General features: G+C 53.8%; 4 protein-coding genes, 2 long non-coding RNA genes and 3 other non-coding genes across 13 annotated transcripts; 3 read left to right on the top strand and 6 right to left on the bottom strand.

Annotated features, from left to right (window-relative positions):
- Positions 1-559: 559 nt before the first annotated feature.
- Positions 560-3,218, top strand: SOX15 (SRY-box transcription factor 15). Its single transcript, XM_002747957.4, has 2 exons — positions 560-1,511; positions 2,095-3,218. Exons 1-2 carry the CDS (start codon positions 979-981, stop codon positions 2,261-2,263), a joined length of 702 nt encoding a protein of 233 aa, XP_002748003.1. The 5' UTR covers positions 560-978; the 3' UTR covers positions 2,264-3,218.
- Positions 2,446-7,613, bottom strand: MPDU1 (mannose-P-dolichol utilization defect 1). Of its 4 annotated transcripts, XM_002747958.7 has the most exons (7): positions 7,500-7,613; positions 5,024-5,089; positions 4,750-4,882; positions 3,887-3,972; positions 3,659-3,777; positions 3,374-3,484; positions 2,446-3,215 (listed from the first exon to the last, which is right to left on the bottom strand). In XM_002747958.7, the coding sequence occupies exons 1-7, from the start codon at positions 7,600-7,602 to the stop codon at positions 3,090-3,092; spliced, it is 744 nt and encodes a 247-aa protein (XP_002748004.1). In that variant the 5' UTR covers positions 7,603-7,613; the 3' UTR covers positions 2,446-3,089. The 4 variants fall into 4 exon arrangements, with proteins under 4 accessions (XP_002748004.1, XP_008994836.1, XP_017827823.1 ...); XM_008996588.5 differs by lacking the exon at positions 3,659-3,777 and having other exon boundaries at positions 3,810-3,972; XM_017972334.4 differs by lacking the exon at positions 3,659-3,777.
- Positions 7,614-7,919: 306 nt separating this feature from the next.
- On the top strand, positions 7,920-15,200 carry LOC144582568 (uncharacterized). Its single transcript, XR_013535555.1, has 3 exons — positions 7,920-8,206; positions 8,332-8,556; positions 15,037-15,200. It is a non-coding gene; the product is annotated as an uncharacterized LOC144582568 (long non-coding RNA).
- Positions 9,634-12,116, bottom strand: CD68 (CD68 molecule). The gene is made up of 6 exons (XM_002747967.6): positions 11,986-12,116; positions 11,420-11,904; positions 11,164-11,283; positions 10,951-11,023; positions 10,668-10,838; positions 9,634-10,372 (listed from the first exon to the last, which is right to left on the bottom strand). The coding sequence occupies exons 1-6, from the start codon at positions 12,032-12,034 to the stop codon at positions 10,239-10,241; spliced, it is 1,032 nt and encodes a 343-aa protein (XP_002748013.1). The 5' UTR covers positions 12,035-12,116; the 3' UTR covers positions 9,634-10,238.
- EIF4A1 (eukaryotic translation initiation factor 4A1) lies at positions 12,681-19,496 on the bottom strand. 2 transcript variants are annotated; one of them, XM_035297842.3, is made up of 12 exons: positions 19,338-19,374; positions 18,657-18,804; positions 17,892-17,940; positions 17,508-17,640; positions 16,944-17,083; positions 15,524-15,692; positions 15,061-15,170; positions 14,190-14,333; positions 13,972-14,109; positions 13,762-13,851; positions 13,434-13,513; positions 12,681-13,335 (listed from the first exon to the last, which is right to left on the bottom strand). In XM_035297842.3, exons 3-12 carry the CDS (start codon positions 17,913-17,915, stop codon positions 13,191-13,193), a joined length of 1,173 nt encoding a protein of 390 aa, XP_035153733.1. In that variant the 5' UTR covers positions 17,916-17,940; positions 18,657-18,804; positions 19,338-19,374; the 3' UTR covers positions 12,681-13,190. The 2 variants fall into 2 exon arrangements, with proteins under 2 accessions (XP_035153733.1, NP_001192066.1); NM_001205137.1 differs by lacking the exon at positions 18,657-18,804 and having other exon boundaries at positions 12,682-13,335; positions 19,338-19,496.
- On the bottom strand, positions 13,583-13,723 carry LOC118154344 (small nucleolar RNA SNORA67). Its single transcript, XR_004744211.1, has one exon. It is a non-coding gene; the product is annotated as a small nucleolar RNA SNORA67 (small nucleolar RNA).
- Positions 15,266-15,406, bottom strand: LOC118154427 (small nucleolar RNA SNORD10). Its single transcript, XR_004744279.1, has one exon. It is a non-coding gene; the product is annotated as a small nucleolar RNA SNORD10 (small nucleolar RNA).
- LOC118154369 (small nucleolar RNA SNORA48) lies at positions 17,339-17,473 on the bottom strand. Its single transcript, XR_004744236.1, has one exon. It is a non-coding gene; the product is annotated as a small nucleolar RNA SNORA48 (small nucleolar RNA).
- On the top strand, positions 18,699-20,141 carry LOC103793073 (uncharacterized). The gene is made up of 2 exons (XR_620029.5): positions 18,699-19,300; positions 19,832-20,141. It is a non-coding gene; the product is annotated as an uncharacterized LOC103793073 (long non-coding RNA).
- The last annotated feature ends 123 nt before the right edge of the window (positions 20,142-20,264 follow it).

The raw sequence follows: 20,264 nt of genomic DNA, 5'->3' as shown, positions 1-20,264 counted from the left end.
AGGACCGAAGATAAAACTTGCCATAATTCAATGGCAGTGGAGAGAAATCTAGGTTTAGGGATTGGAGCTGGGAGGGCTTAAATTTTCTCACTTGGGAAAGGGGTTGAATCACCGTCCAAGCACCTGCTGGAATGACTCAGGAAACAAAAATGGTCTCCCTCCTCAGCCTTTCTTGCCACAGGGGCAGGTCTGGAATTTGAAGAGCAATAGGCACCAGTAAAGAGGTTGGGGTGGAGGGGATGCTCCGAAACTCCTCTCAGCACAACTCAGCCCTAAGGGCACCTGATCCCCCAGTGCTTGATCCCATTGTGGAAAGAATTGGTTCTAAATTGCCACTGCTTCAGGGAGGGGAGGCAATTGCAGCCAGGGGCTGGAAGGCCTGACAGCAGGTCTTGGGCGTGGGAGGCGTGGCACCCTGGGGGGGGGGGCTGGAACAAACAGGACACCTGGGTTTATCTACAGGCGGCGGATGTTGGCGCCCTTAAGGAGGGCAGTCTTCTGGGAGGGACTGGGGCGGAGTCAGTCTAAAAGCTGTTCCTAGGTCTGGCCCGCCTGCCGCAAACGCTGAACCCAGGTGGGAGAGGTCTGTGGCATTTGCGCTTGGCAGCTGCGGGAACTCCGGAGACCACAAAGCTCTTTATGGTTTACCCCCTCTACGGAAGGTCGGTCTGGTTGCAGCTGCGGGTCGGGGAGAGGAACCGGGGGTACCCCCAGTCAGGAGGCCTCAGGGCAGCACCTCTTCAGTGCGGGGACACCAGACAGCGGATTTGGCATTCAACTCTCCCCAAAGTGTGCCGAACTGGTTGGAAGCAAAGGCTCCAGTTTAAGCGGTGGGCTTTAGGGATGAAATATACTTTTTAGAAACCCAAGTTCCTTTGGCAACGACTCCAGACTGGGAAGACCCTTCCATTTTCAGGATCAACGCTTCACGTTGAGGGGAGGGCATTCAGGACGCCCTCTTAAGGCTTCTCCCGACCCATGGCGCTACCGGGCTCCTCACAGGACCAGGCCTGGAGCCTGGAGCCTCCGGCTCCCACGGCTGCTGCCTCCTCGTCTTCTGGACCCCAGGAGCGGGAGGGTGCTGGGAGCCCCGCGGCCCCTGGGGTGCTGCCCCTGGAGAAAGTGAAGCGGCCGATGAACGCGTTCATGGTGTGGAGCTCCGCTCAGCGCCGCCAGATGGCGCAGCAGAACCCAAAGATGCACAACTCCGAGATCTCCAAGCGCCTGGGCGCGCAGTGGAAGTTGCTGGGTGAGGAGGAGAAGCGGCCCTTCGTGGAGGAGGCTAAGCGGCTCCGCGCCCGGCACCTGCGCGACTACCCCGACTACAAGTACCGGCCTCGGCGCAAGGCCAAGAGCGCGGGCGCCGGACCGTCCCGCTGCGGACAGGGAAGAGGCAGCCTGGGCAGCGGCGGCCCACTCTGGGGGCCAGGGTATGCGACCACCCAACCCAGCAGAGGCTTTGGGTACAAACCCCCCAACTACTCGACAGCCTACTTGCCTGGCAGCTATGGGTGAGTGCCTGGGAAGCGAGCTGAAGTCGGAGGCCCTTGCGCCCCTCTCGTGGAGCCTGGGTAGGGGCAGACGCCGGAGGACGGGAGCCTACCCAGAGGCCACTCCGGGCCAAGGTGTGGGGGTCACGGACCCCAGTACCTCCGAGGCCAGTGTAGGGTTGGGCGGGCCAGGGTTCTCCCAGAGGGCATTTACCTCAGTCTGGAGGTGGTGGCCCTGCAGGGTCAGGTGACAGAGACCCCTGGATGCAATTGTGTCCTAGTTAGATGCCCCATTTCCCCCCTACTGCTGGCCTGTGTGTGACCCGACTTCCTCTCCCAGCCCTCGGGGTAAGGAGAGGCCAAGCCCATTCTGCCCCTTCCTGGCCTGACGCCCCAAGAGGAAACAGCCCTGCAGCACGCAAGCCCAAGCGTGCCCCAACAGGGCCGAGGGCTCCATCGCTGGGTTGGCTTCCAGGCCTGCTGCGCCCAGCAGGCTGCATAGCCAGGGCTGGGTGGGTGGCAAGCTCTCCCCTGTCTGCCCAGAACTGGTCAGACTCACCTCCAATCCAGGAAGTGCCCCCTAACCTCTTGTTTCTCTCTGCAGCTCTTCCCACTGCAAACTGGAGGCCCCCTCACCGTGCTCCCTCCCTCAGAGTGACCCTAGGCTCCAGGGGGAGCTGCTGCCCCACTATGTCCCCTACCTGCCCCCTGCCTCTCCCACTCCATACAACCCTCCCCTTTCTGGTACCCCCATGCCCCTAACCCACCTCTAACCCTCATGGATGCAGACCTCACCGGATCGGCCTCCTCTTCCTTTTTTAAACCAGCAGCATTCCCTACCCCAGGCGGCCGACCCTTTCCTGTATTGGACTACAGTTCAGGGTCTGCCTGCAGTCCTCCCATGGAAGCCAGGGAGAGCAGCACACAGTTATATTTTTGGTAGTATTAAACACAGTTTTCTATTATTCAACTGCGTCTCCAGTCTTTATTGTCCCATCTGTTCCCCTCACTGCAGCAGGAACCAGCCCCATCTCCACTCCCTTCCGCCTAGACCTGCCAGAGCAGGAACCTCCTCACCCCACCCTGGGGCCCTGCCTGAGTCATTCTCTGTCCACCTTCCCCCACCCCCAGCACTGGGGTCTCGGAGGCAGTCCCAATCAGGCTGAGGGAGGGAGTGAGGGAGGAAGGCAGCCAGCCACAGCCCCCCAGTTCCCTCCACTCTGCTGTCCAGGCTCTCTTGTAGGGCCAGAAGGGAAGTAGGGAGGTTAGAGGCCAGGGTAAAACATTTGCCCAGGGAGAGGGTTAAACAGGGAAATTGCTGCTAGAGGAAGAGGCTTGGCTGAATGATTGAGTTAACAGTACATGTTAGAAAAGCACTCAAATGTCAAAACTTTGGCTTGGAAGACGCTACCCCTATCCTCTCCTTTTCTAAGGATCTGGATCTATCAACCATTTGTTTCCACTAAAAGCAAACTGGCTCAGGAAGTCTGCCACTGCAGAGGAATGGCGGATGAGTAAGTCACACCAGCAGGCTGGCTCAGATGGGGAGAACCCTGAGGTTGGGTAAATGAGTGGAAACGGAATGACTATCAGCTGGCTCTACTGCGCCTTTTTCTGCTTGTGGGGAGGCTTTGCATTCCAGTAGAAGAGAAGCTGGGCAGCGATGAGGCCATTGCAGAGGGAGGAGACCACAAAGGTTCCAGCCATCAGGGGGTCTCCAGTTTCCTGGTCGTAAGAGACAGAGCCAGGGTTACCCTTCAGCATAACTCAAGAAAGGTTCCCTTATGGACAAAGGTTCCTGACAGGGGCAGCTTTGGCCCTTAGCTGGGAGAAGTAAGACGATAAGGTTTTAGTGCCTTCTGGAAAGATGATGTTGCACTCACCTGAATGGAAGTGAAGATTCGGGCCAGGGAGCCCCCAAACAATAGGAAGACTGTGATGGCTGAGAGCTGGCCTGTGTGCCCATTGTGGTAGTTGGTGGCTGCCTGGAGGAGCTAGGGGAGGAGTTGAGACCTTTGGCTCTGTCATCTGAGCCCTTCCTACACTGCCATCACTAATTTCCCCACTGCCCCAAGTCCAACACCCCACACTTTGACCTTCCAGTCTGCCCCTTGACCCTCCCCCTCCGTCCACCCAACAACATCTTGTCCCTTGCTCCTGGTACCCACCCTTCCCACCACCACAGCAGGCACATTGGAGGCCTGGAGCAGGGTGACTACAGTCAAGGGCGTCAGAGGTGTGAGAAGCACCAGCAAGACCAGGCCATAGCAAGCCAGGAAAGCGACACCTAGGAGTGGGGAGACAGGAGTCCTTGTCAACCTCAACATCATCTGGCTTTCCCAGGTCCGAGAGTGCCCAGGAACCATGCAGCCTGTTCTTGGGTAAGTCCCCAGCACCTTTCACAGTCTGTTCTCTGTAGTGCATGACCAGGAAGCAGATGGTGATCGTCTGGAGCATCAGGAATAAGGCTTCACCCCAAGAGCTGCAGAGTCAAGAGTTGGGAGGAAGAAACAGGGGCCTAGAAAGAGGCAGGGAAAGCCTCCATAGCCCATCCAGGGACACGATGCTCTGTTCAGGCTTCTCTACAGTCCCCACATGTGAGTGGCTCATTCTGAATCTTGGCCATTCTTGGGATGATCACCCCTTCTCAAGGTCACCTCCACTGGTGAAAATTCTGTTTCTAAAAGGGCTTAAAACTTCCTCTCCCCCTGCATTTTTTTTTTTTAATGTTTCATTCTTGTGGCCCAGGCTGGAGTGCAGTGGCACGATCTCAGCTCACTGCAACCTCTGCCTCCCAGGTTCAAGTGATTCTCCTGCTTCAGCCTCCCAAGTAGCTGGGATTACAGGTGCCCACCTCACACCTGGCTAATATATATATATATTTTTTTGAGACAGAGTTTCACTCTTGTTACCCAGGTTGGAGTGCAATGGCGTGATCTTGACTCACCGCAACCTCCGCCTCCTGGTTTCAAGCAATTCTCCTGCCTCAGCCTCCCGAGTAGCTGGGACTACAGGTGCGCACTACCATGCCTAGCTAATTTTTGTATTTTTTTTTTTTAGTAGAGATGGGGTTTCACCATGTTGGCCAGGCTGGTTTCAAACTCAACCCCAGGTGATCCACCCACCTTGGCCTCCCAAAGTGCTGGAATTACAGGCGTGAGCCACCTCACCCAGCCACTTTCCTTCCCTGTAACCTCCTTCATCTGAATCCCCATTAGGGTTGTGGTATTACCCTCAGGGAGGGTGGGTGGCCCCTCACCTGAATGGGAAGTTGTTAGTGATGCTGTAAACCATGGTCCCAGTCAATGCCACTAGATCAAGCATTATGGACTGCAGGCTCAACCCTTCGGCACTCTTGGCTCCCAGGATTTTAAACACCTGCGGCAGCTTTACTAGGGAAAAGATGAGAAGAGTAGGACTGGGGAGGCTCTGTTCTTTGGGATGCAACACAACAGCTACAGAGCAACACCCACACAGTAGACGGCCTCTTAGCACCTCCAACCCCAACCAAACAGCAGGAATAAGATACATACCTAGAAGTGACCCAGCCACAATGCCCAGCCCCAGGCCTTTGCTGAGGAGAATCTTGAGGCAGGGAACTGAGAAAAGAGGTAAAGCAGACAGTAGAGTGGGAAACTGAGAGCAAGGCTTGAAGTACTCCCGTGGGCTGTCCCCAACCCCCCTCACCCACACCATGGTCTTACATTGTCTTGGGGGAGGAGGGGCGGAGGGCAGGGAAAAAGGCCTAGTCCTTCCTGCTCCAAACCACCTCATTTTTTTTTTTTTTTTTTGAGACATCTTGCTCTGTACCCCAGGCTGGAGTGTAGTGGCCCAATCTCAGCCCACTGCAGCCTCTGCCTCTCGGGTTCAAGCAACTCCCTTGTCTCAGCCTCCCAAGTAGCTGGGATTACAGGCTCGGACCACCATGCCCAGCTAATTTTTGTGTTTTTAGTAGAGATGGAATTTTACCATGTTGGCCAGGCTGGTCTTGAACTCCTGACCTCAGGTGATCCACCCACCTCAGCCTCTCAAAGTGCTGGGATTACAGGCTTGAGCCACTGTGCCTGACCCCGGACTATTACTTTCCAAAATAGCTTTTCTCCAATGCCTACCCACCCCACATCCAATCTTATATTCCCTATAAGTTAACATCCAGACTTGGCTTGATCTCCACAATCTCCATTGCTTCCCTGTATAAAAGTAAGAAACACACCGGGTGTGGTGGCTCACGCCTGTAATCCCAGCACTTTGGGAGGTTGAGGTGGGCGGATCACCTGAGGTCGGGAGTTCAAGACCAGCCTGATCAACATGGAAAAACCCTGTCTCTACTAAAAATACAAGTATTAGCCAGGCGTGGTGACACATGCCTGTAATCCCAGTTACTCGGGAAGCTGAGGCAGGAGAATCCCTTGAACCTGGGATAGGTTGCAGTGGGCGGAGATTGTGCCATTGCACACCAGCCTGGGCAACAAGAGTGAAACTCCATCTCAAAAAAAAAAAAAAAAAAAGGCTGAGAACTTTCTCTGGGCCAATGGGTGGCCCATTCATTTCACATGTCTTCTTTCACCAAAGACAGGTCTTCGTATCATTTATTTTTTATATTTTGCAAGGGGGAAGGAGCGATGGAGGGCAGGAGAGAGGGAGGGCTTTTTTTTTTTTTTTTTTAATTTTGAGACAAAGTCTCACTTTTGCCCAGGCTGGAGTGCAGTGGTGCGGCAATCTCCACTCACTGCAACCTCTGCTCCTGGGTTCAAGTGATTCTCCTGCCTCAGCCTCCTGCGTAGCTGGGATTACAGGTGCCCGCTACCATGCCTAGCTAATGTTTTGTATTTTTACTAGAAACAGGGTTTCACCATGTTGGCCAGGCTCGTCTGGTACTCCTGACCTCAGGTGATCAACCCGCCTCCAGCTCCCAAAGTGCTGAGATGACAGGCATGAGCCACCCCACCTGGCCCATACGACTCTTTCTTGAACACTCTGTCCCTGGCCCCTACTCAGGGACTAAACCTTACCCTTCTAGGGCTAGTAGCTTTTATGCCCTGGCCATCCATAACTTCTCTAGCCTTGAAGCCTGCCCCTCAAAGAGCTTGGTCCAATGGGAGTCAGACTCTCACGGGTCATAAATGCGGCTAAAACAAAGTGCTCCACGAACTTAAGACAGGTAGCATGAACTGACGGGGGCATACTGACGCTTCCCAAATGGTCTGACGGTGGGCCTTATTTCGAAGCTGTCTCACAATCAGAATAAGGAAGGAAAGGCCGGGCGCGGTGGCTCACCCGGGTAATCCCAGCCCTTTGGGAGGCCGGAGACGGGCAGTCACCTGAGGTTGGGAGTTCGAGACCACCCTGACCAACATGGAGAAACCCCGTCTCTATTAAAAGTACAAAATTAGCGGGCCATGATGGCGCATGCCTGTAATCCCAGCCACTGAGGAGGCTGAGGCAAGAGAATCACCTGAACCCGGGAGGAAGAAGTTGTGGTAAACCTAGATAGCGCCACTGCAGTACAGCCGGGGCAACAGAGTGAGACTCTTGTCCCCCCCCCCAAAAAAAAGAAATACAAAAGAAGGAAGGCAAAGTATTCTGAAATCAGACTATGAGAACGCTGGAAAGAAAGCAATCAGGGTGGTGGAGCCTTTAGGGGTGCATTGAAGACCCGATTCATCAGGGGCTTTGAATTAAGTTTAATTCGCCTAGCAATCTAATAAAGGTTGGCACGATTTGACTTGATTTTTATTTTGTTTTATAGAAGTTGAGTCTTTTCGTCTTTCACTGTCGCTAAATCACAAACTCCACAAAGAAGTAATTCCACCCGGCGACTTCCCCACTAGCACAAATATGGCGTCCTCCCTCTAAGGAGCCCGAGACACTTCCGCCCCTCTCAGAAGTGACTTCCGTCCAGCTCGGCGTGGCGGCAGTAATTGCCGTCAGTCGCTGGTCAAGCCTTGGACTAAGAAGGGTCCACGGTCACTCTAGCAGGACTTGGATCGGATGCTGAATAAAACTCACCGTGAAGCAAGTCCCACTGAACGAAAAGTTGGTCGTAGCATTTCTCAGGTAAAAGAATCGGCACCAGCAGCCGTTTAAGCGCTCCGTCTGCCTCAGCCGCCATATTGCAAAGCTGGCTTCCGCCAGTCTCTCCAGACCGCCATTGACTATCGTTGCGCGTGCGCGCCACGGACACTCCGCCTCCTCCTTTTCCCGCGGCGAAGATGACCCGTCCGCTGCTCCCTGCTTTTTCTGACGCCACCCATCACCGCTCTAGTAACGTAAAATAAGTCTCAGTCAGGGACCACGTTTTGGACGCGCCCCCCGGTGGAATTCTAAAGCTTGCGGAAGCTGCACGCCTGCGCAGTTAAACCTCCCACGTCTTTGTTGTCGCTTCCAGTTTGGAAGCCAGATTTACACCCCTGCCTTCCTCCGCTCCTCCTGCTAGTCGCCATCTTGTCTTCTAGCACACTTTGTATTCGAGGTTGAGAGTGAAAGAGCCCGAGTCTCCGAGGCGGCGTTGGGTGGGGGCTACTAATTCCTGTTTTCCCGGCGTCTCTAGAGGGAAGGGCTCCGGCGGGAGCAGAAGCATCTGCACCTGGCAGGCCTCCTTAGGCGCCGGGTTGCTTGCAGGGCCCCCGTGCGTGTCTCGCCTCCGATTGGCCCAGGCCTCGGTGCGTCGGTGAGCCGGCAATTGCCGGGCCTACCGCCGTGAAGCAGAGGAGGAGGTAGGGGAGGCAAGTCCACGCCGGGGAAGCGCAGCCCCTGAATCACCCCTTGGACCGCAGAGCTGGCTGTCTCTGGGAAGCCGAGGCCTGGTGTGGCAGCCCTTCGGTTCTCGTCTTCCCCGCAGGGCGCTCCACGTGCTGGGCAGAGACTTCCGCGAGGCCGAAAGGGCCCTACAGTTCTGCTTGGGAAAGGGCACCTTGGACTACCTGGTGGGAGCCTTGTGCTTCGTTACCCACCGCCGGGACGCCAACCCAGGGTGCCCACCTGTGCGCCATCCCGCCGTGGAGCAGCCCTTTGGTGGCCCCTGCTCCACAGAATGCAAGGTCACACGGGATGTCTACAAGCAGAGGTGGGACTGCTGGGGCCCTGCCAGGTGAGGGCTGCCCTTGTGGAGCAGTCTCTGGATCTTGGAGGCTAGTAGCCTCCTGGGACTCCTGCGGCTGGGGGGTGCTGCTCATCCTGGCTCCCAGCGATTGTGCCACAGCCTACTGTAATGGGTTGGACTGGCACTTACTGGTGGTGTAGGCTGTGGCCATCTGGGAGCCCCTTTCTAGAATCTGGACCTTGGCTGTCCCGAGAGTGACATTCCTCCTCGTCTCAAGTACTGGGATCGTGAAGTTAGACTTGGCGAGTGGCCCTGTGTGGGGGGGATGCTGTTTCCAGGAGTCCCCAGTGGAGGTCAGAGTACCCACTGCTCCTGCTTGATTCAACCCCTTGCAGGTGGGCTAGGAGCATCCCAGGTGGAGCGAGGGTTTAATCGGGCTTTTCTGCCGGCCCTGGCCCCAGTTGGACAGGATAGGATATTCTTACTGCTCAGGAGCCACTGGCGCTGCCTTTGGAAATGAAATTACACAGCCTCGGCTACATCGTTTTGGCTGTCTGCTGCATTTGAAAATGTACGAGGGTCAGGAAAAGGCTGCGAGGATGGGTGGCTCTACCGGCTTGCCAGGGATGGGGAACTGGAGCAGCCAGTGGCCCCAAGAGGAGGAACGAAGAGGGCACGGCAGACCCAACACCAGCTGTGCAGGCTTTGGGGGATGAACCCATGAGATTTTCTTTTTTTTTTTTTGAGACGGAGTTTCGCTGTTGTTACCCAGACTGGAGTGCAATGGCACGATCTCGGCTCACCGCAACCTCCGCCTTCTGGATTCAAACAGTTCTGCCTCAGCCTCCCGAGTATCTTGGACTACAGGCGCGCACCATCATGCCCAGCTAATTTTTGTATTTTTAGTAGAGACGGGGGTTTCACCTCGTTGACCAGGATGGTGTCGATCTCTTGACCTCGTGATCCACCCGCCTCGGCCTCCCAAAGTGCTGGGATTATAGGCGTGAGCCACCGCGCGGGCCAGAACCCATGAGATTTTCATCCCTTAGCAGCTAGTTCCGACTCCCTGAGACCCAACCATGGAAGGCACAGAAAGGCATGTGACAAGAAACTCATGGCTTTTAATCCTGGCAGGACAAAGAAAACCCAAGTCAAAGATTTGCATAAGTTTTGCTGGTCTCCTGCTGCGGGGGCAGTTTGTCATGTTTACTAAAATTCACTCCCTCCTTCCTCCTGACTCAATTATCTCTATTTTTGGTCCTTTTTTTTTTTTTTTTTTCCTCCTTTTGAGACAGAGTCTCACTCTGTCACCCAGGCTGGAGTGCAGTGGCACAATCTTGGCTCACTCACTGCAACCTCTGCCTCCTAGGTTTAAGCGATTCACCTGCCTCAGCCTCCCTAGTAGCTGAGACTACAGGCGTGCACCACCATGCCCAGCTAGTTCTTTTGTATTTTAGTAGAGATGGGGTTTCACCATGTTGGCCAGGCTGGTCTCAAACTCCTCAAGTGACCTGCATGCCTCAGCTTCCAAAAGTGCTGAGATTATAGGCGTGAGCTATTGTACCCAACTCTATTTTTGTTCTTCAAGAAAGACAGGGAAGGAAAATAACTTTGTCTTTGAGCCAGTTGCATGTCAAGAAAATGAGGGTTACCCCCCCCACACCTCATCCCAGTCCCCCTAGTACCCTGGGGTTTGGAGCAAATGCTCAGAGGGGCTGGTAGGCAGATGGGCGTCTCCGGACAATGCAGAAGGCAATAAGCACCAGGGCGAGGAGGCCAAGAAGGATCAGGCCGATGATGAGAGGCAGCAAGATGGACCGGTCACTGGGGCAGGAGAAACCTGGCAGAAGGATAGCGTAGGTAGCCACTGCAGTGACGTGGTGGTTGACATCAGGGTGGGGGAGGGCATGGGGGATACTGGGGAGTAAGAGATTGGTGAGGAGCTCACTGCAGTGACTCAGAGCAGTGATAACGGGGAAACTGGCAGAGTCTTGCAGAGGATGGGAGGACAGCTGCCCTATAGACATTGCAAGCCAGGGAGAGCAAGGTGATTTGGAAGGGTTAAGAAGAAAGACAAATAGCTTATGGGCCTGTGGGAGGATTCTAGGAGGAAAGGAGTAGGTCGTGGGTCTTACTTGGCCCAAAGACCCCTGTATGGGGCAGCTGAGCAGCCTGGACCCTCAGGGAGAGCAGGTCAAGGTGAACAGCTGGTGAAAGAATGATGCTTGAGTTTCTGCAACTGAAGCTCTGACCCAGAGGTGCTTGGAGATCTCGAAGGGATGCATTCTGAGCCGAGAATGTCCATTCTGCAGGAGTGAGGAGGGGTCAGATCCTATCCACCTCCCGGACCCCAGCTTAGTCTTTTCAGGAATCCTGGTGTCTAGTGGTAGCAATGAGAAAGGGAAGAAGGTTACTCACGTGCTGCCTGGGGGAAGGTCACATTGTACTCCATTGCCATATAGCTCAGGTAGACAGCCCTCTGCTGGAGGTCCTGTGGGGGGAACAGGAAGGCTTAGGGCAGCAGAGCCAAGTGGCATCCATCTCCACAGAGAAAGGAGTAGGGCATGGGATTGGGAGGGGTGGGGTGCTGGGAGACTGAGTGAGGGCTGAGACTGAGGTCCTGGGCTATACCTGCATGAATCCAAAGCTGAGCTGTCCATAGGGGAATGAGAGAAGCAAGTGGGGATGGGCATCCTCACAGCTCCCCTCAGCTTTGGTTTTATTGGGGTTCAGTACAGAGATGCCCCAGGCCTGTGGAAGTTAAAGATCAGGTCATAAGACTGCATGCAATGTCACCCAAGGTTCCCTTTCCCATCCCCCTTTCTTCTTCCCTCTGAGCCCATAGCCAGTCCTGCCTCCCTCTCCTCTTCCCCAGTTTTCGCTTTACCTCTCCTCCACCCTGGGTTGTGTACATGACTCGAATCTGAATCTGGGCTTGGAGGTGGACACAGGGCTGCGAGCCATTAGTCCACATGTAGTCTCCAATGGTCTCCCTGGAGGCTGGACTAGGACTTGGAGAGGGTGGAGGTGGTCCTGGATGGGTAGAACTGGTGAATCCTGGGCTGGTGGTAGTGCTGTTGCTCGGATGAACCGTGGCATTTCCATGACTGGTGGTGGCAGGACTGTGAGTGGCAGTGCTGTTGCTTGTTGGATGAACTGTGACGTTTCCGTGGCTGGTGGTGGGGTTGTGAGTGGCAGTCATGGGTCCATGGCTGGTGGTGCCTATGGTGGTTGCCCTGTGAGTGGTAGTTTTGTGGCTCTTGGTAGTCCTGTGGCTTGTTCCAGTGCTTTCTGTAGCCGTGGGTGTCACCGTGAAGGACGGCAGCAGAGTGGCTGATTTTTTGTGAGGACAGTCATTCCCTGTCCCCTGGGCTTTTGGCAGAGAGATGGTTAGCAACCCAGGGGCCAACTCCCTCCCAGGGGCCCCCTCCCCTCAGCTGTCTTCCTCCTTACCTGCCAGTAGCCCCAGCAAGGCCCCCAACAAAAGCACAGCCAGCCTCATGGCTGAACTGCCTCACCCAAAGTCCAGCTCGGCTGTCAGTACCAGTTGCTCAACCCTACTGGCTCAGCCCTCTCTTGGAAAGGAGGAAATGAGAAGTCTCACTTCCCATACAGGAGATGATCCCACCCACAGCCTGACTCAGGGACCTCAGCTCCAGCCACCCATCTCTTAGTCATTAGTTTTCGAAATTGTTAGGGGACTGTTGGCCCCCACTTAAGCGGGAGCAATCAGGGCAAAGTCAACAGTGTCACGTGGATACAAAACCCTGAGGCTGTTGACCTGCAGGGACCCATTCCTCTCAGCAAAACTTGCTTGGCCGTTGGGGCAGACGTCTAAGGTAACAGCCCCTCCCTCAGTGGGGAAGTCAGTGTTTCCACTCCCCTTTCTCCTTGACCTTATGGGTGGCCCATCTAGTTCTTCCTTTTGACTGAGGCACATGAGGGGCTTGTGATGTTCACACCCAGCCCTTTACAGAGGGGCAGCACTCCTGCCATCACCATTCTCAGTGCTAAGAACAGTTGTTCAGCGTTTGGGAATGCTCAGATGGTGGCAAGAAAAGCAACAATCTGCTAGTAAAGGGGGGAGGGAGATGCACCCAATAGCAGGTGGAAGGGGGTAGGGGAGGTAAGAAATGAGAAGCCCAAACAGGCAGTTTCCAAGTCATTTTATTCAGAATTTTGTTTGTTTCCTGAATCAATAAATACTATACAAAACAATGTAAAAATGGCTACCATTTTCTCTCCCCTGCTTCCCCCCACCTGGGGACAATCCCCTGGGCAATCTTGCTGAGGGGTTTTCAGGGTTCTTCCTCCAGATTTGGTCCAGCAAATGAGGCTGAATGACACAGTCCCTTGAATCACTTTCAAAGGAGCTCAGCTGAGGTGAGGAGAGCCTCTGGGATCTGGAGGTTACTAGGTTAGGGAAATGGATTAGTGTTTTTTGGGAGAAGAGCCGGCGCCTGGGGCAAGAGCCTACCCCAAAGAAAAGGGTGTCTAAAATGTTCACGGTTCCTTCTTTTGCCTCAAAAAGTGACATTTATTCAAAGAAAAAAATGACAAGATGTCCATCCCTTGGCTCCCTTCCCTCCCCCCGCCTGCTACTCCTCAGCCCCCCCGAAGACTGAACTCTGGTTGGGGTTAGGTGGCAGGACAGCCCCTCAGATGAGGTCAGCAACATTGAGGGGCATTTCCTCAATGGAGGTGTTGTAGAAGGTCTCTATGTCTCGAAGAGTCCGCTTGTCTTCTTCTGTCACCATGTTAATAGCCACACCCTTACGGCCAAACCGTCCACCTCGACCGATTCTGGAAAACAAGGGAAGGGGATGAGGAACATGAGGAGCTTTAGTCCAGTGAAGGCCAGGCATGAGGGGGGTGGGGCAGTGTTCCAGATGTACACTTACCTGTGGATATAGTTTTCCCTGTTGGTGGGAAGGTCATAGTTGATGACTAAAGAAACCTGCTGCACATCAATGCCTCTGGCCTACATCAAGAGAGACAACTCTTCAGCATGTGCATGAGAACCTATCCCAAAGGGATGACACATGGATATCCATGTAGGCAGCCAAGGAAAGCAGAGGAAATAAGCATCCCTGTTCCCCCAAAGACCTTAGGCATGCCAGATTCTATTCCAAGTTGCTACTTTCCTGAGAGGGGCACTGGAAGTCCCCTTGGAGAGGGAATCACCTTGGATCCTCCCTTTTGCCTTTCCAGTAAATTCCCTCTACTCACCAGTAGGTCTGTGGTAATCAAAACTCTGCTAGAGCCAGAACGAAATTCCCTCATGATTACATCTCGTTCCTTTTGGTCCATATCTCCATGCTAGAAGAGAAAATAAGCATCTAACAGGCCAGGCAGGTACATGGGTTTTGGGAACACTGGCTTGGAGGAGGACACTTCTGATGGGCAGACCCACAAAGGGCTGGCAACAAGCAAACACACCATGGCAGAGACAGTGAAATCTCGAGCATGCATCTTCTCAGTGAGCCAGTCCACCTTCCTTCGGGTGTTGATGAAGATGACTGCCTGGGTGATGGTCAGGGTTTCATACAAGTCACACAGTGTGTCCAGCTTCCATTCCTGGAGGTGTGGGGACAAAATCAGTCAGGGGCTATACCCAACAACTCACTACCAGACCCGCCTCCTGCACTGGGCCCCACCTCTCGTTCCACATTGATGTAGAATTGGCGGATACCCTCCAAGGTCAACTCTTCCTTCTTGACAAGAATCCGAATGGGGTCCCTCATGAACTTCTTGGTCACCTCAAGCACGTCAGAAGGCATTGTAGCTGACAGCAAAACTACCTAATGGAGAAAAAGGCCAGCCTTAGAGCCTTTCTTAGGTGTCCTTTCTGACGCCTGCTCCCTTCCCTAGTCACACCTAAAACTGAAGTGGGTGGACGAGCGAGGTGGCTCAAGCCACCTTGTAATCCCAGCACTTTGGGAGGCCCGAGGCAGGTGGATCACGAGGTCAAGAAATCGACCCCATCCTGGTCAACATGGTGAAACCCCGTCTCTACTAAAAATACAAAAAATTAGCTGGGCACGGTGGTGCATGCCTATAATCCCAGCTACTCGGGAGGCTGAGGCAGAATTGCCTGAACCCAGGAGGCGGAGGTTGCAGCAAGCCAAGATTGCGCCATTGCACTCCAGCCTGGGTAAAAAGAGCAAAACTCTGTCTCAAAAAAAAAAAAAAGTGAAGTGGGTGCCAAAAAAAAAAAAAAAAAAAGTCAAGATAGCAATCCAAAATTTGGTTCTTCTAGCACTTGCTATTTTTCTTCTAGAAAATAATCACTGCTGGGTGTGGCGGTTCATGCCTGTAAGCCTAGCACTTTAGGAGGCCAAGGCGGGCAAATACCTGAGCAGTCAGAAGTCTGAGATCAGCCTGACCAACATGGTGAAACCCTCTCTACTAAAAATACAAAAAATCAGCTGGGCAGAGCTACCACAGCACTCCAGCCTGGCCAACAAGAGCCAAACTCTGTCCTTAACTATTTTTTTTTTTCAGCTATTCAAGCAAGACTGCCCTCACCTGGGTGTTGCTGTTGAGCTTTTGGAAGATGTCATAGATCTGGTCCTTGAATCCACGGCTTAACATTTCATCAGCTTCGTCCAGTACAAACATTTTGATGTATTTGGGAGCTAGAGAATAAAAAAAGCCAATATACAGCATATAATTAGGTAAATGTGTGATATATGTACCCAACTTTCCTGATAACAGAGGGACCAAGTAGTCTGCTCTCAGAATACAAAGACTGATCCTTTGCCGAGGACTTTCCTGCCTGGCCAGACATCAGCCCTGGCAAGTAGAACACTGCCTGGGCTGCACTGCCAGGAAAGCCAGACTCAGATGACACGCATGGGCCTCATCACAGAGCAACTCTTCCCATAAGGGAAATGAGCATCCTCAGGAATGACTTTGGCTTAAGCTGAAAGACGCGGAAAGCATGCATGAGAGGAAGTGACCTAGGGGACTGTTGAACTCAATTACTTACACAGGTACCTCCGGTTAAGCATATCGAACACACGGCCAGGGGTTCCCACGATGATATGGGGAGCTTCCATCTGCAGTTTCTGCACCTCAGCACGAACATTGGTGCCCCCAATACAGGCGTGACAGGAGGCACCCATGTAGTCTCCTAGTGCCATAACCACCTTCTGTATCTGAGCCCGGAGAAAAACAGGTGCTCATATATTAGCTCCAACTGTGCCAGGCACCACCATTCAATGTTTTTCACATACTTATTCCTAACCAACCACCCTGGGGGGTGTGCACTATTAGTAAACTCACATTCAGCTGAGAAACTGGCAGAGGTTAAAATCCTTAAGATCGTGCTGTCAATAGGTGGCAAGACAGGATTTCAACTCAGTCTGGTTCCTGAGTATACAGTGAGTCACAATAAAGCCGCTCAGATAATTCAGTGTCTTATTCTAGACATTCAGAACCCTTAACTTTCTGAAAGCTAATTTGACTAACAGTTTTGCTCGTCATCCAGGTTGGTGTGCAATTTGGAGTGCAACGGCACACAACCTTGGCTCACTGCAATCTCTGCCTCCCAGCTTCAAGTGATTCTCCTGCTTCAGCCTCCCAAGTAGCTGGGATAACCACTGCCTGCCAACATCACCATGCCTGGCCAATTTTTATATTTTTTTAGTAGAGATGGTGTTTCACTATGTTGGCCAGGCTGGTCTAACTCCTGACCTCAAGTGATCTGCCTGCCTCAGCCTCCCAAAGTGTTTGGATTATAGGAGTGAGACACCGTGCCCAGCCAGCAACCGGTTTTATAAAACAGTTGAGCACATCCATGTTCTATTGCACTCCTGCCATAGGACGCAAGCTACAAGGCATATTCACTCAGAAAAACTGAGTCCCAAATGCCTTAGAACAAGAGCTCTGCTGTAACTTTACATTATTCACACCCAGAATAGTCACTGCATCTGCCACAGAACGTTTAATGCCCTGAGCCTCAATAAGTGCTCTATTTGAGACTACTGTCTCGGCATGACCCAGGAAGAAGAGTCCAGCGTTAGAATTGTATGTGCCCCAGAGACAAAACAGCTCTGCCCATTAAAGCCAGGGTGAAAAAAGACTGTCCATCTGCTCTGCGTAAGAGCACCACCACCAATGAGGTGTGTCTCAGCCCACTGTGTAGGTGCTTATTCAGAAAACAGCCACCAAACTTGCCCAGCCAGCAAGGCTCCACCCAAGAACCTTTCCATTTGACTCAGAAAATAGGTGGAGGAAGTGACGGTTTTGTTTGGGCAGGAAACAGCTTCTAATTAAGCCAGCAGATCAAGAGCATTAGGGCGCCCATCTCTTCCTCCCAAACTAGTGATCAGAACTAAACTCTCTGGTCCTTGGATTATGCCCATCATCCCTAAATCAGCCCTTTCGGAGGGAAAAACCACTCTTACCTGCTGAGCCAATTCTCGAGTGGGCGCTAGGACCAAGGCCTGGGTGGCCTTTAGATCTAACTCAATCTGCTGCAGAATCGATATGGCAAATGTGGCCGTTTTCCCAGTCCCAGATTGGGCTTGAGCAATCACGTCATAACCTAAACAAATAAATTAGGAGTTAAACGTGGTGAAAAGGATATACTTTGGAATATTCAAACCATAGGTTAACGAGTGAACCAATGATTTTGTGCTTCACAAGCTACCTTACCCCAATCAATAGTTACACAACGGGAACCAGATCAGAAACAAGGATGGGTTGTTAACTCATCTAGTATTGCACACCAACCTGGACTAGAAGTACGACTATACAAGCAAGTACAAGGTGGCTACAATACCATCTCTTTTAAGGAAACCTATGTGTCCAAGGCATGAACCAGGCATAGGCACAGATCAAAAGCCAAGCTGGGATGAACAAGGGGTTGCTTTGTCCCTGGCTGATATGAGATGCGCATCACCAACCAGATGCCACTCTACCCAGGTCAGGGACAGTCCAAAATGTCTTCAGGGACTGAGAGATCTCACCCTTGATACAAGGTAGAATGGCTCGCTGCTGGATGGCAGAAGGCTTCTCAAAACCATAGGCGTAGATGCCACGGAGAAGGGACTCCGAGAGGTTCATGTCATCAAAGCTGTCAACAATCTCATTCCAGTTACTCTATGGGATGCAAAAAAAAAAATTAAAGCTTGAGTGGTCGAAAAGGTGGGGCTGTGCTATAGTCTCGGAGCAAACAGGATCGGGTATCTACTAACCAAGGCCTCAGAGCTTACAACCCCTTTTCCCTTGAAGGAAACCAGCTGTTTCTAGATGGTCTGGGTATCAATCTAAAGGGCCACTGGAAGTCTATACAGCTGTTAAGTCTGAGAACTGTAATGGGGGAGGACAGAACTCCATTTGTCCATTCTCACCTCGATGACGCCTTCGGGCTCCATCCCATCAGGGCCATTGTCTCTGGATCTGTTGGTTTAAAGCAGAAGTTTTGTTCCCTGCCCCACTGAAGCACTCAAATCCTGATAGCTGGGCTCCTTCTGTCAGCAGTGGCCAGCATGCTGTCAACGTGCTCTCCCAGATCCAACTCCCACCAGTTCCCAAAAGGTACCCAGAGGAAAGGTTTCTACAAAACTTAATAAGGTCTTTGCCCCATGCAGGCAGCAGCTCAGGCTAGGCCACCCCGACATGATGGGGTAACCCCCTTCTGTACAGTCAGACTGGCAGGGGTGCCGCCGTGCTCACGGTGCCCAGAGGTGGTGCTTGCCGCCAGGTCCACGTGGGCCCGACCCAGCCGCTTAAAGCCCAAGCGCGTGCACCTCCCACCACAGCAGCAGCGCGCCGGAAGTCCCGCCCTTCACCTCCCAGATCGAAGGGTAGGACATCCCCTTCCCCCCACGTCATCCCGCCCGCGCCCTCCCCCACTCCCTCCAGCCGAACCCCTCCTCACGTTGCCCGGATGTGGGAGGCCGCGGGCGGTGGCGGCCTCGCGCACAATGAGCCCAAGCCGAGCTAGCAAGAGGGGAGATTGCACAACACTTAGAAGCGAAGCAGACTGGGGGAGGGGAACGCCTCAGGCCACCATGTGCTCGCTCCCTCGACCACCCGGCGGCGTCTCCCACCCCTCCATGGTACAATCCACATCCCGTCCGCCCCCGTCGCGAAGTCGCATCGCCCTCCCATACCTCAGGCCGCTCACCCCCGAAGGAAAGTGGACCTGCCCATCCGCAGTTTGCCAATAGCCCGGCTTGTGCGGCAAAATGGACCCGCCCGCCCGGCGCCGGGTGGGCTCCTGGTGCCTCACGCGGCCGCTCCTCGGGGTTAGGGTCAGTCCTGGCCGTCAAGAAAACCAGCACACTGAACGGCCGGTTTCTTCTCCCCGGCCCTTATTTTAGCCGCGACGAAGCGACTAGATTTGAGGACTCAGGCACCCCCGCCTCCGGCGAGTGGTACCGTCAGAATCCTCCGGAACCCTGAGAACCGTCCCTCCCCCGGCACAGTGAGGTAACCGGACCTGCGGGCTCTGGGCCACACACAGTGGGGGCCGCCCCCACCTTCCTTTCCCACGCCAAGTCGCGACCCCGTCTCGCCACTCAACGCCGGGACTTCGCGTACGGCACCGCCTCCAGCCGAGACCTCGTAACAAACCTCGCACGCCTGACACTAGCCGGGCTGTCCCTACCCTCCGCCTCGACTGTAGTGGCCGCGTCGGCCGTGGGATCGTCCCCCTCGCTTCCCTAGGACGGATTTCCCCCCCAGCTCGGTTTCCCTGCAACCCTGGTGTGCCTTTCAGCTCCCCCCGGCAGACCCGTTGGAAGGGGTCGGTAAGGTAAGCAGTCACAATCTCTTGCAAATGCTTTTCTTACCGGGAATCCTGACTCGCAGACATGATCCTTAGAAACTAGGGCGGAGTGCCCGCCTATCGACAACTTATAGAGCGCCCGACCCCGCCCCGGCCATCACATTGGCTTTTCCGCCCCGGCTCCGCCTGCCGGAGCTCAGCAACTTGGCGTGACGTTAGTTCCTAGGGGCTCTGGCACGCAGGCATCATTGGGTAACTCAGACGCCTATCAAGGTGAAGACCCACCCCGCAGTCTTATTGGCTGGAGGGCCCGCCTTTCTCGCCGGTACGGAAGTGACATATAGGAGTCAGGCCTCGAGGCCTGGCAGCCATCTTGGGGCCCTGCACTCTCACACGTGCGGAGGCGACAGTGCCTTAGTCATGTGGCCCAGTAGACCCTATCACGCAAGGGGGGCGAGGTCTCAGCCTCCAGGGGCTTCCGGGCTCCAGGGGTGATCACTTCCCTTTACTTCGGCTCCAGGTCTCCATTGAACTCAAAATGTTTGTATTCCCCTGCAGCAACGATGGGATTCTACACCGCCTGGACGTGTACGTGTACCAGGGATGAAGGAATCAAGAGTGATATCCTAGAGATGGGAGGATTCCCCTGGCTGGAGGGTGGAGGAGGGATGGAAGAAAACTGTAAAGAGCTTTGGGTTACTGTCATGAATCCTGGCTGGCTCCCCCTCCCCTGTGCCTTGTGTCCAGTTCCCCAGCTTCCCTCTAGGGCACCCTTATTTTTGAGGCTTACCTACTTTCCCTTCTTTCTGCCCTCTGCTTCCATCGGGGGATTTGTTTGAGTGATAAAGACATGATGTTGGCACTGCCCAAGCGAGGGACGCAAAGCTGACCTCTTTAATCTCAAGCGCCAAAATAGGTTCTAGCTAACAGCACTGGCTGGAACTAAGCATAGTGTTCCACTAATTTGAGGCCCTTTAAGGAAGACCACCAC

The sequence above is a fragment of the Callithrix jacchus genome, chromosome 5 (assembly GCF_049354715.1).
Source record: "Callithrix jacchus isolate 240 chromosome 5, calJac240_pri, whole genome shotgun sequence".
Classification (NCBI taxonomy): Eukaryota; Metazoa; Chordata; class Mammalia; order Primates; family Cebidae; genus Callithrix; species Callithrix jacchus.
Note: the sequence above shows the minus strand (reverse complement) of the source record. Positions and strands in the feature narration are given on the sequence as shown.

Excerpts from the sequence above, each read along its gene's own strand:
- SOX15 (XM_002747957.4), top strand. The coding sequence starts at position 979 with ATGGCGCTACCGGGCTCCTCACAGGACCAGGCCTGGAGCCTGGAGCCT. Across the intron at positions 1,512-2,094 it reads TACTTGCCTGGCAGCTATGG|CTCTTCCCACTGCAAACTGG; the intron begins GTGAGTGCCTGG and ends TTCTCTCTGCAG.
- EIF4A1 (NM_001205137.1), bottom strand. The coding sequence starts at position 19,360 with ATGTCTGCGAGTCAGGATTCCCG. Across the intron at positions 17,941-19,337 it reads TCTGCGAGTCAGGATTCCCG|ATCCAGAGACAATGGCCCTG; the intron begins GTAAGAAAAGCA and ends TTAAACCAACAG. Across the intron at positions 13,336-13,433 it reads AGGGAAAACTATATCCACAG|AATCGGTCGAGGTGGACGGT; the intron begins GTAAGTGTACAT and ends CTTGTTTTCCAG.
- MPDU1 (XM_002747958.7), bottom strand. The coding sequence starts at position 7,602 with ATGGCGGCTGAGGCAGACGGAGCGCTTAAACGGCTGCTGGTGCCGATT. Across the intron at positions 3,778-3,886 it reads CAGAGAACAGACTGTGAAAG|GTGTCGCTTTCCTGGCTTGC; the intron begins GTGCTGGGGACT and ends CCCCACTCCTAG. Across the intron at positions 3,216-3,373 it reads GAATCTTCACTTCCATTCAG|GAAACTGGAGACCCCCTGAT; the intron begins GTGAGTGCAACA and ends TCTTACGACCAG.
- CD68 (XM_002747967.6), bottom strand. The coding sequence starts at position 12,034 with ATGAGGCTGGCTGTGCTTTTGTTGGGGGCCTTGCTGGGGCTACTGGCA. Across the intron at positions 11,024-11,163 it reads TCAGCTTTGGATTCATGCAG|GACCTCCAGCAGAGGGCTGT; the intron begins GTATAGCCCAGG and ends TTCCCCCCACAG. Across the intron at positions 10,373-10,667 it reads TACAGGGGTCTTTGGGCCAA|GTTTCTCCTGCCCCAGTGAC; the intron begins GTAAGACCCACG and ends TCCTTCTGCCAG.